General features: G+C 37.1%; 1 protein-coding gene across 1 annotated transcript in view; it reads right to left on the bottom strand.

The window, feature by feature from the left end:
- The window catches only part of vopp1b (VOPP1 WW domain binding protein b), a 50,321-nt gene that overhangs the window by 7,787 nt on the left and 22,928 nt on the right, over positions 1-19,606 (bottom strand). The window contains exons 2-3 of the mRNA XM_065294837.2: positions 18,420-18,478; positions 68-145 (exon numbers count right to left, since the gene is read on the bottom strand). Coding sequence (XP_065150909.2) covers positions 68-145; positions 18,420-18,478 — 137 coding nt within the window. The remainder of the gene's footprint in view (positions 1-67; positions 146-18,419; positions 18,479-19,606) is intronic.

Raw genomic sequence — 19,606 nt, 5'->3', positions numbered from 1 at the left:
AACCACAAGCTTGTTGCTTTGTAAAAAGAATGAAATAAAAAGAAAATATCAAGGAAGCAGTTTTTACCAGAAATACCAAAGCCTCTGGATGGAGAGAGCTCGAACACAGCAGCGCGTCCCACAGCAGTCCTCGTATGAGCGACATCTGTGGAGACATTAAATGAGAAATAAACAAGAGGTCACAATAATGAGACTGAAGGATGTGATGTGTTTCCATTCTCAACAAAATGTCCGAGGATAATGAGAGCTGATACGGAAAACACATACAGTGACATATGACAAATGATGCAGCTGAGGATGTGAAGGGAAATACACCCAATGAAATGCTGATAATAAAAGTCACCCTGTAGTCAATCATTTTATTGGTTAAAACTGCATCATAAAAGCATATATATGAAAGTTTTTCTCATCTACACCCTTTCCTCATTTAGTATAGATGGAATTCAGTCATGTGACCTTTTACGTCATGCAGCCATCTTGAGGACCTACCGAGTACCAGTAGGCTACTGACAAGCATTGGCTAGCTTGCTATGATTTACGGATTTCTTATCTTTTACTGTCTATGATTTTTACGGATACAGTAAATGGCTGCGAAAGACAACATGTCGCATCTCGACTGTCATGAAAAGAAACGCTACTTTAAAAAAAATATCTTGGTTAGGGTGTGATGCCTACTCGATCCCTGATGCGTTCTTCCAGCCGCTGTTCGCTGCTACCGAACTACCACTATTTAACAACATAAAAAGGCGCGACACAACATGAAACTTAGCTCGAAGTATCACATGAACGCGAGCATTGAGAACATTGTTTGTGTACACAGAGTTTAATAAAAATAAAGGTTTTGTTAACTGACTTTGGCTGTTATGGTGTCCGCTCGTCATCTCTGCCAAGCGTAAATAATCGATTTCCGAATGTGAATGAATGAATCTCATATGAGGCTCCTTTTTCATCTAGAAGGTCAATATTGTTTTTCACTTGCAACAAAACAATGAATTATCCGTGCATTTTTATGAAACTATGCTGTAGGAGCTTTCCATGTATACTCTCCTCCCTCCTTACGTCACATACATCTTGACTGGGAAGATGGCGGCGAGCGGATGCCAAATCAACCAAAGTCAGTTGTTCAAAACTTTGTTTATAGTAAACTCTGTGTTCACAAACAATGTTCTCAATGCTTGAGTTCACATGTAGAGACACAGGCGATACTTCGAGCAAAGTATCATGTTGTGTTGAGGCTTCTTAGTGTTGTAAAAATAGCGATTTTGATGCTCACAACATATTGAAGGCATAGCTTCTAGTTCTTTTGCGACCGCTTCAGGTACTCAAAATGGTGGAAGACAAGTGAGTGACGTCAGCTGAAACGCGTCTATATGCGGATTAATGAATATGCAAATTAGTCCCCGCCTCTACTTAATTGCACAGCTTGGACCATATAAATATTAGACCCCAACTACTGATCCATGAGTTTAACTATGATGATGCGAATGTTTACATATTTGTGACGTTTAAAACCAAGGTGAATTTAAACTTGCAGAAATTAGAAAATACTGACTTAAAGCATTTTAAAAACACCACATAAGACATCTAAACAACAATAAAAACTTCAGTGCGACACAAGCGTGCCGCACAAGCCCTGAAAAGTGAAGCCAAAACGTATCGATCGCCCCCCAGTGACTGGTCCCAGTATAGGTCATAAACCCCGCCTCCCCATGTTATTCAATGAGACTTGAGACCAACTAAAAAAATTAATTACACTTCAATTATCTTTTTTCCAGACCTGGTTTCTGTCATTTAATGTAGTTTTTATCATGCTGGTGTACATTCAAATGTTTGTTTTTAAAATAGGTTTGTGTTTAGTTAGTTATTTAATAATATAAAAACTGTGGTGTCATGTCATGATTGACAGCTGTGATATCGTGTGATATGCGCATTCTGCGAGAGCGAGGGCAGGGTTTTGATTTCGCGGCTTCACTTCCTGCTCACTACTGCACATGACTGGTCCCGAAATCGCTACTGCGCAGACTCAAGACCCAAGATGTCAGCGCCATGTAGGGACACTGGCGGCTTCACTTTTCACTAATGGAAGAGAGCGAACAGGCGTCGTCCATCTCTTTTTACAGTCTATGGTGCGACACTGCATAATATCTATATGGGTCGATACTAGATTTTTGTGCCCTCATCATAGAGTCTGCATGTTTTAAATGGAATAAAATTCCAAATTTTTACCAAAAGAACATGGATGAGAATCGTTTTCTTATCGAGTAATAATTTGAGTAAGGTTTAAATGTATTCCCAAAGCATAACAAAGTATGCACTTCCAAAATAAATAAAAAAATATGAACTCGAGTTGTCTCGTCAATTAACTCTTTCCCCGCCAATGACGAGATTTTCCGTCTTTCCGCAATACCGCTATTATCCACCAGGTGGCGCCCTTCCGCAACTTTTTAAACCCGGAAGTATTGCCCTATGGCAAGCGGCTGCATGTCCGTGTCTGTTTTAAAGATCGCTCTGAATGGGATTTCTATGAAAAGTCCGTCACAAAAATGGAATTATCTCTTATCAAAATGTGGTGTTTCCATATTCAAAAGCTGATTACAAAAGAACCACTGAAGGTAGGATGAAACGTTTTTTTTTTTTGTTTGAAAGCAGAGGGTCTGTTCTTTCATTTGGTATATTATATGTTTATATATATTTAAAGAAGAAAATTTTCTGGAAGGCATTAAATTTCAGTTAAAAACATAAGACATAACCGTAGTTTCATTCTTACCTTAACATGTAAAGATTGCTTTTCTAAAATAGAACTGAAATAATAAACCTCAAACCTACATTTGCACAATGTGTATATATACTGTTAAGTCATTTCGTCAATAAAGAGAAAACATTCTCTGAGTTGTTTTTGTCTTAAATAGATATTTTCGCTATTATCCACTAGATGGCAATCTTACCCAACTTAAACACTGACGCATTCACTCGAAACAACAGCTTTGTGGTGGATTTAGTGCGACGTGTACGTTTTGATGGCTCTGAGTCTGATCTCTTACAAAAGTTCTTCACAAACATGGAATTATCTCCGCTTTTAGCTGAAAATATGAGAGGTGATAAGAGAACAAATGAAGGTAGGATGAAACGTTTTTTTTGTTGTTGTTGTTGTTTGAAAGCGGATGGTCTGTTCTTTCATTTGATATTTTATGTTTATTTAAAGAAGATATTTTTTCTTTAAGGCATTAAACTAAAACTGGGTGGGAACTTAAAAAAAAAACGCTGACGGGGAAAGAGTTCAGCATGCTTCCAAGCATATTTGATCATCACTTCAACAGTTGCACGATATAAATGTTAATGTATAAATTGTTAGATGAATGTTGATTTATAAAATAAACACCACAGTCTTAAATCATATTTTCATTGTGTCTTTGCTGCGTCTGTATTTGTTGTGAACTGAGCTCTGTTGTAGCAACTCTTTATTCTGAGGAACTACTTTGTTTGGCGGAAGAGTAATATTTGTACTAATATAATTACAACTTATTTGTGTTTTATTTTATGAAATCCTGCTATGTATGTGAAGTAACCGTTTTATAAAAGCAATAAGTCCCGTGAAACAGTGGGGTTACAGTGCATTTTATAACAGCTAACAACGCCCCTTAGCTGTTATAAAATGCACTGGTAACCAGGGTTTTAATTGGGCCGGGGCCGTCCGGGGCTAAGCCCCGGCACATAGGCTGAAGGTCGCGCTCTGCTCTTGCCAGTGTACTCGCTGCGCTGGTGCGTGTGCACTGACGCGAAGGGAATAATATGTTTTCATTCATTATGGGGCATACTTACCAACGCAAGTTCAACGATTTGCGCGTGCAGATTACATACAAACTCAATGCAAAGACGCAACCAGGTGCGTCCTCGCATGGGGCGATGAAAATGACGCGAGTTGGGCGTCAAACTCATAGATTTGCATCATTTAAAATTCAGAAGCTCTTTTTAAAATATTTTGGGTCAACCTCTGGCACAGCTTTAAAGCTGAAACTTATCAAATCCTATCAGAGGTCCAGAATGTCATTGAAACACACCAGTGGCTTTGCATCAGTATTAAACATGTTACCCCTTGAAGTACCCCTCCCCGCAGAGCCCCCCCACATAACAAATCCCAATTTAACCCCTGCTGGTAACCCACTGTTTCTTGGGGCGTAATGCTTTACTCTGAATTTGATCTCTAACAAAATTCCTTCACAAAAATGTAATTATTTCAGCCTTTTTCTAAAATTTTTTTTTTTTTTTGAAAAATACCCATAAATATAGATTGGGTGAAAGGTCTTTTTCCCATTTTGTTTGTTTGAAAGCAGAGGGTCTGTACTTTCATTTGATATATTTGTGTTTATATATTTTTAGAAGAAAATTTTCCTGGAAGGCATTTTGTGAAAAATCACAAAAAAAAAAAAAAAACGCTGGCGGGCATCTTTTCAAAAAATGGCTGGCGGAAGATGAGTTAAAACTAACCTTGAATCTAAATCTCTTTTACAACTGTAATTTACTGTAGCTTTATTGTTTACCATTACCTAATATTACAAGCACTATAACTGGCAAACTAAGTAAAACTAAAGTTATTGAATGAACATCATCTGACATCATCCGACATCATCTGTTTAGTATGGTCTCTTTCCTCTGAAAGGCTTTTGAGCATAAGGTTTTTCTCTGAGAAGTACAAAGAGCACAAGCTTTTCTAAACTTTCACCTTCTGCCTATGGGAATAATTCTCTAGCACTCCAAAACCCCTGTGAAGAAAAGCAAAAAACAAAAATCTCAGCTGTTGCCTTTACAGCTTCAGAAGCCTGCTGATTTCATATTTAATGACCGTTTCTTCATCAAGTATTCTGGCTTGTGATAGGCGAGTAGAGAGCAAGCTGAAGGATAAAATGGAGATTAGTGGCAGAAGATGTTCCCCTCCCGGGTGAGCTTTTAAAATGACAGAAAAGCTGTCATGCCAGAAAGCTTTACCTCAACGATGGCTTTCTAATGACTTAGACTCTGCAATCAAAGATGCACATAAAAGCAGAAATAAAACTCGCTTCTTCAGAATAAAACATCAAAACGGCTGAGCACACAACAAATGTTAGAATTTGAATACTAGAAATCCTTAAATCCAGCACTTGAAACATGCGAAAGCTCTGTATTTTATTTTAAGGGGGGCTAAATGCAGATAACTCCACGTTCATTTGAATGACAAGGCTTTTATTATGTAATAAGCCTTTCTGAAAAGACTTTCTCCACAAGCTGTGCAATACTGTATACTGTATAGTGGTTAGAGGAAATAAATGAGTTCCATTAAAATGATGTAAAATTATAAAAAAATGTATAAGCATACTTAATGGCACATTTATGAGGGGACCAGAGGGTGGTAAAATTATTAGTTTCAATTTGAGGAGCAAACAAGAATCAAAACAGGATGGCTACAGTATATAAAATGACATCTGAAAGCAAATTAATTCACAAATAATGTCATCAATAAGTAATGAGAAGATATCAGGAGTTAAGATTTTCTATCAGCTACGTGTAAGGGATCAGTGCCCTCTAATGGCCAGCAGATTATACATTCGTGGTTACATTTTAAGGTTCTTGCCTTTTAGACGCATTTCATTTTATGAATTAAAAAATTTTGAAATGGTTTCATAAATATTTTTGGTTTTAAAAAATATTTTGGAGCATCTAAATTCACAACACGCAAGTAAAAGTACAGCCTTTATTGCTCAAATTGACCAGAAAAAAAAACAACAGTATAAAGTATTACCAACCATTTGCGTTTCAACCTTGCGAAATAAAGCCATACAATGAATGTGAACCATTTGGAATTTCATAATTTTCTGAATAAATTTGTCATATTGTAAACAAGTCAATGGTATTGAAAAACATAATTTGTCTAAAAATAATTACACAAAAAATTCTGATCTTTCATGTTCTTATAAAAAAAACTCATAGTGCTTGGGGAAAAGTATGTGAACCCCTGAGTTAGTGACCAAAGAAAAGCTGCAGCTTCTTTGACTGATAAAAACCCCTTAAACTTTTGTAGTTTGCTCTGCACAAGAAGAACACGCTTATGTGAGCCATGACTCACCAAAAAGAGCTTTCAGACGAGCTACAATCAAGAATTGTTGCTTTACATAAAGCTGGAAAGGGTTACACTGTCATTTCAAAGACTTCAGAAATTCACCAGTCTACAGTTAGGCACACAATCTACAAATGGAGACGCTTTGGGACTGTTGCTACTCCAAGAAGTGGACACCCAGTCAAAATGACACCAACCCCACAACGAAGGCTCATCAATGAGGTAAAGAAACAACCCTAATTGACAGCCATGGGTCTACAATACGTAAAACACTGAACAAGCAGGGTATCCACGGCAGGACACCATGAAGGAAGCCACTGCTTACTAAAAAGAACATTGCTGCACACCTGAAGTTTGCAAAAGAGCACATTGACACTCCACAGCGGTATTGGCAAAAGTTTTGTGGATTGATAAAACTAAAATTAAACTATTTGGAAAAAACACACAGCGCTAAATCTGGCGTAGAAAAGGCACGGCATATTATAATGAAAACGTTATCCCAACTATAAAGTATTGTGGAAGAAACATCATGATTTGGCCCTGGCCAGCTTGCAATCATTGAGGGGAAGATGAATTCCCAAGTATATCAGAAAATTCTTCAGGATAATGTGACTGTCTATACATCAGCTGAAACTGTGTAGAAAGTGGGTGATGCAACAGGACAAGGACCCAAAACACAGGAGCAAGTCCACAACAGAATGGCTTAGAAAAACAAAATCCAATAGTGCTTCACATTTTTAGCTGATGTAATGATTCAATCTGTTACGAGACACACAAAAGCCAATGTTATTTCCCAATGAAAATCATCGCTACTTCTGACAGCAGTTTCTGAACACAAGCCCCCCCCCCAAAAGCAGTGCAGAAAACCACAATACTCTTCATGTACTATCTATGCCTATATGTTATGATATTATAAGGAACACATTGAGAATTCAAAGCGTGATTTTTTTCGGGTCGGTCATCTCGCTTAAGTGGACAGACGGATTGCTGATTGAGTCCAGAAGCACTCCAACCAGTTTTGTTATCCCCACAGCAGGAGAGATAAGTCAAATAGAGTCCACTCGGGCTAAATTAAGACTCTATAAGAGCATGTAGACGTGCCAACACTCATTTCACTCCCTGAATTTTCTGTACCTAAAATTGTCTGCTGCCAGAATACTAAAAATCCCAAGACATGTTAAAATTGGAGTGAGGATCTAATTAAAATACATCAAATCTTTAAACCACCTGCCAACCATGAAATATGCATATAAACAGCCTATTTTTTAATCGTATGAGACAGTGTGCAAGAACATGCTATGATGAATTTTTGACATTTTAGACCTAAATACAAAGTTTTGTTCATTATATTTCAAACTTTGCAACTCCTATTCATAAATGATCGATATGATATTTTGCCTTTGTATCATGTTGTTAATGAAATACAGAAATAAATGTCTACTGTATAAAAACAAATGAATAAAAAGGACCAATTCTATGGATTGTGCTAAGCTATGCTAAAAGTGGTAGCGCCAGACCTAGAGATCAGCTGAATGGATTCCAAAATGGTTAAATTCAAATGTTTATCTCTAGGTAAGCTGAAAAATGAGCATATTTTCAAAAAAAAGTGGAGTGTCCCTTTAACTTTCAAATTCCGCTACAATCTGAATGGATGCTTGTGATTGTGTTAGGGACAAGTGTCCATGCACAGTTATACTTTTAACAACAACAAAAATCCAGATTATCAAGATTAAATATCTTACAAATATACATGCTCTGAGATGTACTAATCATATAAAACCATCATCTAGGCAATAGATATAAAATATGAATCTTAATACAGAAATGTCACATTCCAATAGTTCCCAATATCATGATAGGTGCAACTCTATCTGGCTGACACAGCTAGAGTCTTTGATCTTGTGTTCACAGTGTTGGTGGATGCCTTTGCAGTTAATCTTACAGTCAGCTGTGTACCCTCTGCCAACAGCATCGACTGTTCGGCTGCTGCCGTGAATCTGTCTCTATTCTTCAACTGAGGCAAACAAAATGAGTCACGGAGACATGAGGCACTATCAAGTCCAATTTTCTATGTCAGTCTTTGTTACTGTGTGTCCCATCGTGAGTATCACGTTTCACACCATAATAACAGCAATATTACAAATGTCATGTGCAAAGGTTAACAATTTCAGACCTGAACAAAATGAAAACCAATTGCAAAAGACCACAAGACATATAACTGAACTTGATTTGAAGAAAAGTGCTTGCAGGAAGCAAGGGTGCAATTGTTGATTATGTTTTTGTGATATGTTTTAGTAATATTTTTATTGGCCATTTTTGCCTTTTTTTAACAGTGAGTAAGGAGAGGACAGGAAAGTACAGGAAGGAGAGAGCGGTATGGGATCGACAAATGACCACAAGCCGGGAATTGAACTCGGGTCGCCAAAAGTGCGATAGCACCACATGTCGGAGCGCTGCCCAATACACCATTGGCTCCGACGTGTTTAGTGATTTTGATTGTTGCTGTGAGGTTACTAGGGGGTTCTGTGTGGTGCTATATAGTTGCAAAAATGTTACAAGTGCTTTAAGTGGGTTGCTATTCAGTTGCTAGGGTTTTCTGAGCGATCACGTGGGTGGTATCACGGGGCAACCTTCTGGTCTCTATCATGAAGCCAACAAGGAAGTGATGTAGGCTTCATTTACACAGAAACGATCTGAAAAGAAAAAGTGGCGTTGCGTTATCACTTTTTATTCCGTATTTATATGAGTGTTTTGAGGGGGAAATCTGCGTGCATATGGTGACGCAAAAGTGTGTGATATTCGATGTAGTATGCACTCCAGACGGCTAGGTGACAATGTGAAGCATGACACACAACAACACCAAGTCCGCGCGGCTGCGTACAACCTTCTTCCTTGTTCTCCCAGTTCTCGTCCAAAGCCGTCTGGTTTGCCTCCGACAAATTTGATGGCGTTAATAAAAGGGATAGTTCGGCCAAAAATGATATTAAACCCATGATTTACTCACCCCCAAGCTGTCCGAGTTGCATATGTCCATCGTTTTTCAGACAAACACATTTTCGGATATTTTAGAAAATGTTTTAGATCTTTCAGTTGATTAAATGTAATGTTACGGGGTCCACGACCTTCAAGTCCAAAAAAAAGTGCGTCCATCCTTCACAAAATAAATCCAAACGGCTCCAGGATGATAAACAAAGGTCTTCTGAGGGCAATCCGCGCGGTGTTGTTGTAGAAATATCCATATTTAAAACTTTATTAACGTAAACAACTACCTTCCTTTAATGCCATCTTAGTCGCGTCCGCATTCAGGATGAGAGCTTACGCAGCCTACTGAGGCTACTCTGCTGCTGCTCTGTGCCCCCGCCCTCTGAATTTGTCATACGTCACTAAGAAAAGTGCATACACTACGCTAATACTCTCTCCTGAATACAGAGGAGTCTAAGATGGTGGCGCTACCGGAAGGTAGTTATTTACGTTAATAAAGTTTTTCTAAAATATGCGAAAATGTGTTTGTCTGAAAAACGATGGACATATGCAACTCAGACAGCTTGGGGGTGAGTAAATCATGGGTTTAATATCATTTTTGACCAAACTATCTCTTTAATGCACCTTCTCATTAATCAGTAATACTAGCTGTGAACATTTCGTACAACTGCTGGAAATACTGTATATTTATCAGATCTGCTATGGCAACTTGAAAGTCCGACGTATGGAAATAATCCGATATGTTTGTTGTTATTTACCTGAACTAGCGCATGCCTGTGACGTAAACGCATACGCGACGAGAGCCACCGTGAGCAGACTTTTGCATTTTTACCCTTAAGACGGCAACGCGATGGTAGATTGTTTTAAAGATTTCCACTCTGGAGGGTGGTTTCACTTTTTTGCGTTTTTAAGCCCCAAAAACGCTGTCGCAGTGTAAACGAAAGGCACATCCAATAAAATATTTTTACCTTTTCACCCTCAAGCGTTCTCGTGTAAACAGGCCCTTAAACTGCAATCCATCATCTTGTCCATCCCATAGACCCTGCATGTTAAAATTCCCCAATAAATATGTTTACAGCCTGGTCTTTTTGGTCAATATAGCTCAGTTTGCCATTCATGTGAGGGGGGTGATTTTTTTAACTCATCTGTTTAAATTATATTAAGCCTTGAAGTTTTGCATAATTAAGGGCATGGCCACTTGAGTGACAGGTGAACTGCCACTGCTGTCACTACCATTGAGCTAGGCCAGTGTGGTTTTGGCAACCAGGCACCTCAGCTCCACCCATGTCCCGCCTCTTTAGATATTAGATACGTTAGATATCTCACCAAACATGATAACAAAACCAATGCATAGTGGCTAACTAAGTCAACTGCAAGCAATCTGTGCTTTAAATTCACTTCACAAACATGAATAGCGTAAAGAAAAATCTAGCAGCCTCAGAAACGATACATTAGACTTTAGCACTACCATTACTTCGAGATAAAACTGTTATACATAATATAAAAACTGTTATTATATAATTCATATAACTGAAACATAAATAACCAGTGTTTTGAGGACATTTACCTAAGTGGACGTGTTGCTCGACGAGGATTTCGTTGCGATTCTCAATCTTGAAGAGAAATATGCAGCGAAGCTCTCCCACGGAGTGAAGAAGAGGTGGAGTTACGAGGTTTCTCAGACAGTTGAAATGTCCAATGGAGTTAAGAGGTTTGCGCTGAAGCTTTTTCAGGACTTTAGATTGGTTAATGAATTGTAAAAGTAACAAACCCACGTGAGGACTGACCAATAGCATCGATTTGTGAAAAAATATAAAATTGACAAATTTTGGACAAACGAGGTTTCCGCCCGACAGCGACGTTGTAGATGGGACATTTGTACATTTTTCCCCCTCTGTCTGGGCCCCATCCCGCCAATCGGGCCCTAGGCACGTGCCTAGTTTGCCTTTGCGTTAATCAGGCTCTGGATACAATGTATGGTTTTCATACTGCATTCCTGCATTACAATGGATTAAGAATACACATTTTTTTGCATGTTATTTTGTGTTATGTTTTTTTTTGACACAATTTTAAAAGTTAAACTCGAAATAGTCATTTTTTTGTCTTCTTCAAGCAAAGTAATATAACATAGCGGGTGACACATGGGCATGCTGGGTAAATACTGTAACTGTGGATGGAGAAGTGGATAATAACCCATCATTGATCACGACCTTTCAACAGAACATCTCTAATTGAGTGCCTTCATTAACCACAAGACTAAAAGTTTCTCTCTGGCCTTTTCTTCAAACAGCATGACAGTTCATATTGAGTTTTTAATATTTACTGCAAGATCTCAGTGAGTTCAGTGAGTTGTAATGCATCACCGACAAAGCCACTAAACATGAGCTTCTCCTATGTACTAAAACTACAGTCAAAACTCAATGATCCAAGTCCTAAAAATGGGAAGCAAAGTTCCCCCTGTTAAAATAAGAACCCTACAAAATTTTGACTAAAAACTCAGCAAAGCAACTCAAGTCAATAGCTGGTACGATTTTTTACAGATGGAGAGATACATCCAATAGATGTCAACTCTGAGCATTTGACTCACATAAAGTCCAATTCAAAGCAGGCAGTGGGTCAATGGACCGAATCAAGTGTTTGAAGTGGGCTTCATTTCCCATTGTTCAGCTTCAAATAACTGATACAGAGGATGAGCCAAGCCTGGGCTCAAGGACGGCCTTTCTGCCTCAAAGTTAAGAGACGGCAAAGGTCGATGTGTCCACTGAAGTGAAGAGAGTGCTTTTGCCTGCCATCAAGTGTAAGACTAAAATGCCTTGTTTTATCAGAAGAGCCTGTATGGATTGTACATGCCTCTCCACACCATCCAAATGAGAAGTTCTTGGCATGTTCAGCTGGAAACAATGGATGTAATTCAATACTAAATGTGTAGTTTCTACATAAATGTTTCATTGCAACAGGTAGGTACAGCCATAAAATACTTTTTTAATGTTCTATAAGTCTTAATGCATACCTTCACTTAGAAATTATTATTATACATGCCTAAGCTACTGTATAATTTTCAAGATAAGGACACAACCTTACCTATTCAGCTATTCATAACACTGAACAATGCATCACAGATGTATTAAGATACACTCTCGAGACCTTACAGTAAAACCAAGTGTGTCAATCTCATGACCAGGTAAGCAACACCTCTATATAGGCCAAGACTACACGTGACTGGATATAATATCCCAGATGATGCATGCAATGCTTTTTGTTAAGACTTCTGCAAGATAACTTTTTATTATTTAAGGTATGAATTATTGCACCCATGTTGATATGATTTTCCATCCATTTAGAATTGCAAGGCTGTGGTCAAATCCTTTGACAGCCTTTATAAATAATAGAGAAGGGTCATATCTATATCTAAAGGCATTCAAAGCAAAGTTATGATCTATATTTAAGGGACATGGACCACATAGGCTGCATGCAATAAATAATGCATGACGATCTACACAAAAGCTATCTGAAAGAGATAAGTAGAGATTGTACAAAATATAAAACATTAACACAGAAGCAGATGTTTCCATTTGAAGATATTAGCTTAAAGGAATAGTCTACTCATTTTCAATATTAAACTATGTTATTACCTTAACTAAGAATTGTTTATACATCCCTCTATCATCTGTGTGCGTGCACGTAAGCGCTGGAGCGCGCTGCGACACTTCGATAGCATTTAGCTTAGCCCCATTCATTCAATGGTATCAAACAGAGATAAAGTTAGAAGTGACCAAACACATCAACGTTTTTCCTATTTAAGACGAGTAGTTATACGACCAAGTTTGGTGGTATGCTATTGAAGTGTCGCAGCGCGCTCCAGCGCTTACGTGCACGCACACAGATGATAGAGGGATGTATCAACTCTTCTTAGTTAAGGTAATAACATAGTTTAATATTGAAAATGAGTAGACTATTCCTTTAAAGGTTGGATCTAACTTAAATGAAACCATGAAACACAAAATTAAAAAGAAATTTATTGGCAGGAGACATACAAGATGCTCAAATGCTTGTGTAGAATCCAACACCATTATCTGTGTCCATGCGTGTCTCTTAGGGTTTACAACTTATAACTTAGTACAACTTACATCACCACACCATTTAACAATCACCTTTACAATTAAAACTCTGGGGACGGTACCCTTTCAAAAAGTAAACCTGTGTACTAAAGAGTTCATATTAGTACCTTAGAGGTACATATGTATACCAAATGTATGTGTACCTAAATGGCACATATTAGGACCATTGTCCATTTCTTTCACATAGTGTATGCTGCCCAAAATGATCCCCAGTTTAAGGTTCTCCATCATTGTCTACTCCCTCATATGAAGCAATTTTAAGCATGTCACGAGTCCCTCTTTTTAGGTCTGTGTTTGTGGCATTTCCAATAAAAAATTCCTCCTGACAGCTGTAATATAAGCAGTTTTAATAAGGGTAAATGCATTTTCCTCTTATGTAAATTAAACCCCAGCCACTGTCTGTTATTAATGTTCTATAATTTATTTCAGATTAGCCTGCCTTTAACTCTTAAATGGTCCTGGTTTCCTGTTTACACTGCTGGCCCTTGGGGTCTACAGTATATGACCCCAAAATTAAAAAGCATAATTGTAAGAAAAATATACATTTTAAATAATACAAATATCATATGTTTTTTACTTCTCATCTATACAATAAAGCAGTTTTTTTGGAGAGATTTTAAGTACTTTTGTACCCATTTACCACAAAAAAAAAAAAAAAACTCCATTAGCTTTTTTTGTGAAAAAAAAATCACTTAAATTATTTTCTAAATTTTATTTAAAGTATTTCTGGATATTGATCTAGGTGTTAGATGTAAAATTCCAACTTTTGCTGGTTAGAGATAAACCTAAAGGAATAACCTAAAGAAATAGCTTTGACCAGCAGATGGCCATAGAAAGCCATTAATTTTACTGGATATGGCCAACTGCTCACATCACTACTTTAGTGATACATTTTGTGTATATAAACATTAGGTTAATAAAACTTTTTTACATACCATACAAGCCCAGTTTTTTTGTGTATGTATAAATAGATTATTTAGAAAAAAGTCACGAAATTTATACTGTATCTCTGAGATGAAGAGAATCACTTTTTTAAATAATGCAATGTCGATTGGAGTCATATAGACCCCAAGGACCAATTGAGGGTCAACGGCCATGTAAAAACTAAACAAACCATGGTTGGTCACTTTACACGGAGAAGGTGTAATAACTGGCCAGAGTCTCTTTACGCTATTTCACCTCACAATCTAAGTGATTCCAAATATTTTTTAGCAAAGAAAGAGGCAAAAAAGTTATGAGCTAAGTCTCTGATGCCCTTGACTAGATGATAAATAAAGCTGCAAATCATGCAATGACTCAGACATCAATAAGGGGACTGTGGAGCAGAGTCAGTAATCCCTCATATCTCTCCTCAACGGCCACATGACAGTATCTTATTTGAATACAGGCATTTATGACATTGCGTGGCAGTGATTTATGCTCTGTTGCTCAACACGGCTGGCTCATCTTTAACCGTGCAAAACTGGATCTAAGATGGGTTTCTCAGCCCCTAAAATAAGTGTTAAATCTTTAAAGAAGGATGGAAGTAAATGGATGGAGACGGTAAATAAAAAGCTGTAACATCAAAAAAATTATGCCTACAGTTTTGCATAAAATACATGCACTGCCTCGAAAGCATCATTGCTGTATTTCAAAGAATCTTTTACACAACAGACTATTTGATAAAGTTTAAGGGCTCTATCATACACCCGGCGCAATATATAAAACATTATCTTTTAAAATATATTTTTATATTTTATTTTATATTTATTACATCCATTACATATTCGGATGTTAACACAAAAGCTAAATTGTCTAGCGATGCATAAACATAAAGGTCAAAGCCATCGTACAGGCTTATATCCTCGGGCATCATGTTAAGGTCAAGTCTTATAACCCAGAAGTTTTGTCTCTTCATCATTCAACCGAGAAACATGCTTCCGGTATGGAAGAAGTGAGCAGAAAACATAAAAATTCAGGTCTCTGTCAGTCTTGGCTTAGGTTACGTGATAAGTTTGCTATCTCATGTGAACTTGATGTGACCGCTCCATTACTATTTCATAGTTTTTCACTTCATCCAACTCTTACATTAACTTCAAATTGCAATGCAAAGCCATGCAATCAGCTCCACCGCAGGTATAAAATGATGCCTTTTTCAGAGATAAAAGCAAGGCAATGCAATGTTCAATTTGTTACAAATCCCTTTGCTTGTTATGAACAGAGAGAAGCATGCAGCATTATAATTGGAGGACTACTTACTGGCTTTCAGTGAATTGCTGTATCTCAAAGCCCCTAAATGCTTTTATAGTTCACCAAAAAATAAAGTTTTTTTCATTATGTGGTCATCTTCCTTGTTCTAGAGCTGTATTTGTCTTTAAAGAGCCAGAAAGAAAAGGTTTTAAAAAATTTCAACACTGCTGTGTTTTATTTAGTAAAAGTGAATGGAAACAAGGCCTCATAAAGGACATAACAGCCCCTTAAAAGTATTCATTTTTGGCATTATATTTTTACATTCCAAACCAACAACACACTGAAATAAGTCTGCTATTGGAGTAAAAAGGCAGCCATGGTCACTATTCGCTTTCATTGTATACAATACAAAAGCACATCTAGGACATTCTGCTATAAATAACAACTTCTGTGTTACAAGGAGTAACAGAAAGTCACAGTGGTTTCAAATGAAATAAGTAACTGATGACAGTGTTTTCGTTTAGAGGTACTGTCATTTTGTTTAAATTTTGGGAATTTAGCTTATTCACCGTATCCCATAACTCTGTCACCGTAACTCTGTCTGACGCAGCCCCCGCTAGCTTAGCTTAGCACAAAGACTGGAAGTAAATGGCTCCAGCTAGCAAACTGCTCCCAATAAGTGAAAAAATAACGCCAACATTTTCCTATTTATGTGTTGTGACTTGTATAGTCACACCATGTACAAATAACAAGGTCACATGAGACACAGCCATCTTTTAACCGTATTCATACAGGGAACTATATTCTCAGAAGACGAAGCACTGCTACGTGGGCGGAGTGATTTGCTCGCAGCACCCGAGAAGCCCCTGGTAAGGAGCAGAGAGTTCGGTCAGAGTTGTGCAAATCACTCCGCCCAGTAGCAGTGCTTCGTCTTCTGAGAATATAGTTCCCAGTATGTATACTGTTAAAAGATCACTGTGTCTCATATCACCTTGTTATTTGTACATGGTGTGACTATACAAATCACATAAATAGGAAAATGTTTGCGTTATTTTTTAACTTATTGGGAGCAGTTTGCTAGCTGGAGCTATTCACTTCCAGTCTTTGTGCTAAGCTAAGCTAGCGGGGGCTGAATCAGACAGAGTTACGGGACGGACCGAGATGAGAAAGGTATGTATGGACTTATCTAACTCTGGGGGATACGGTGAATAAGCTAAATTCCCAAAATCTGGGCGTGTTCCTTTAAATCAAATGCTATTGGTTAGCAGACATCAATAAGGGATTATCTAACACTCAAGCCTACTTTATATGTCTGCGTCGTGTAAAATAGCACGCAGTTGCAAAGTCATGCAATACATATGCCAAATTCCAATTTTGCATGCATATGATACGCCAGTCCTTCCAGTCCTGTAAGTGATTATAGGTGCTGGTCATATAATTCATATCATCAAAAAGTTAATTTATTTCACTAATTCCATTCAAAAAGTGAAACTTGTATATTATATTCATTCATTAAACACCGTCTGATATATTTCAAATGTATATTTCTTTAAATTTTGATGATTATAACTGACAACTAAAGAAAATACCAAATTCAGTATCTCAGAAAATTTGAATATTGTGAAATATTGGTTCAATATTGGAGACACCTGGTGCCACACTCGAATCGGCTAATTAACTCAAAACACCTTTTAATGGTCTCTCAGTCTAGTTCTGTAGGCTACACAATCATGGGGAAGACTGCTGACTTGTCAGTTGTCCAAAAGACAACCATTAATACCTTGCACAAGGAGGGCAAGACACAAAAAGTCATTGCAAAAGATGCTGGCTGGTTACAGAGCTCTGTGTCCAAGCACATTAATAGAGAGGCGAAGGGAAGGAAAAGATGTGTTAAAAAACATTTAAAATATATCAGTCTGTGTGTAATGAATGAATATAATATACAAGTTTAACTTTTTGAATGGAATTAGTGAAATAAATCAGCTTTTTAATGATATTCTAATAATGATATTGACCAGCACCTGTATAGTGCCACATTTCCTCATATTCATGCATGCAACAGTAAAACAAAAGACGGACAAAGTTGTAGAGCGATATTTAACAACTCAGGCTGTAACAAAAGTTGTTGATGTAGATACTGTGTATACCCAAGCGATATGCCTGTCAACACCTCCTACTAGCGGACTGCATGCTGACACAGACAACAATGCAGAAAAATAAATGAAAACCGACACATAACCCATGGCGTAGAGGGTACGGTAACCTATCTTATTGCAATTCGTACTTATTTTACAAGGTTAAATTTGTACGACCACTTTCGTACATTGTTTGTACCATTTGCCTTTGTCCCTGTCATGTTGGGGTTAGGGTGGGGTTGAGGTTTTTTTTTAAATAATTGTATGTTTTTGAACGATTTACTTTTTTGTATAAAGATCATGTAATGTGTATGACTCTAAAAGTGCTACTGATGGGCTCACGCACCTGAAAGCTTTATTTCATTAAACACATCCCTGGCCAACCCTAGTTTTAAGCGAGTTTAAAATGCTAATTAATAAAAGTTCATAACATGGATGGAAGTGTCTCTTCAGTGGATTTCTTTTTTATTTACCGATTTTATGTTTCTGTATCTACGCTACTGTCAAAGCAGACTTCAGGGTCTTTTAATCTTGCTTTAATTTACTTAAGCTACAAGAGTGCATGTAAAATTCAGCTTGCTTCACTTCCTGCGGCTGGTAATTTCTGGGGTGGTGTTATCGCATTACCTACGTGTTATCTTTCCACGTACAAGCAAGCACAGTGTTAATGAATAAATCTTGACAGATGGTAGGCTTTACTTGCAGTCAATGTCAGATTTTCCTGGGTCAAGCAAATGAGGCCTGTCACGAATGTTCACTACACAGACCCATAATGAGATCAGTGAAGTTAATGCATGGTAATGGTGGGTGCGGACGTGCTTGACTGGATGTTAGAGATGATAAAAAAGCAGAGGTTGTAAACAAAATAGCTGTCTTCAGATGATGAATTAGGCGGAGACAGTTTGCAAATAAGGTAACTGCACTTACATGAAATAGATTGGATATCCTCCTTCAAAATACCAGCAGTACTTCTTTGCTTCTATGCACTGCAAAAAAAGATAGCATTTAAAATATATTAAATGTAGAATTTAAGAACCACATATGATCATAAAACATACAATAATTATGACAAAAATAAAGCACACAGTTTACACTATATTTGAGCATTGTCTATAAGGTCAAGCCATTTAACACTTTCCCCACCATTGCCGAGTTAATTCGTCAATTAAAGGGGACTTTTTTAAGATTTCAAATAAATCTTTGATGTCCCAAAAGTGTGTATGTGAACTTTTAGTTCAAAATACCCCACAGATAATATATAGGTTAAAATGGCCACTTTGTAGGTGCGAGCAAAAATGTGCCATTTTTTGGGTGTGTCCTTTTAAATGCAAATGAGCTGATCTCTGCACTAAATGGCAGTGCTGTGGTTGGATAGTGCAGATTAAGGGGCAATATTGTCCCCTTCTGACATCACAAGGGAGCCAAATTTCAATTACCTATTTTTTCACATGCTTGCAGAATATGATTTATCAAAACTAAGTTACTGGGTTGATCTTTTTCATATTTTCTAGGTTGATAGAAGCACTGTGGACCTAATTATAGCACTTAAAGTCAGTTTTTCATGATATGAACCCTTGAACTCTTTTCCCGCCATTGACGAGTTATCTAGTCATTAAAAAAATCATTTGCATTTAAAAACATGTTTCTGAATCATTTTTATGTTAATCTGCAGTACCGCTATTATCCACTAGATGACACACAATTTATGAAAAAACTGAAGCCAAAACGTTACTTACTAATTTTAAACTCCATGTATGTTTTGATAATCATTCTGAATCTGATCTCTAACAAAATTTCTTTACAAAAAATAATTATTTCAGCTTTTTGTTAAAAAAAATATTTTTAAAGAAAAATACCCATATTTAAAAGTTTATAAGCCGAGACAATAGATATAGAATATAGATGGGATGAAATGTTTTTTTCCTGTTATGTTTGTTTGTTTATTGTTTGTTTGTGTCTGTTCTTTCATTTGATTTATTTTTATGTTTATATATTTATGTTTATAAGAAAATTTTTCTTGAAGGAATTTTTCGAAACTTTAGTGAAAATCACAAAAAATGCTGGCGGGCAACTTTTCAAAAAATGGATGGCGGGGGGAATGAGTTAAGAGTAAA

Source organism: Paramisgurnus dabryanus, chromosome 22, assembly GCF_030506205.2.
Source record: "Paramisgurnus dabryanus chromosome 22, PD_genome_1.1, whole genome shotgun sequence".
In the NCBI taxonomy this organism is placed as follows: Eukaryota; Metazoa; Chordata; class Actinopteri; order Cypriniformes; family Cobitidae; genus Paramisgurnus; species Paramisgurnus dabryanus.
The sequence above is the reverse complement of the archived record's forward strand: the minus strand, read 5'-3'. Positions and strand labels throughout refer to the sequence as shown.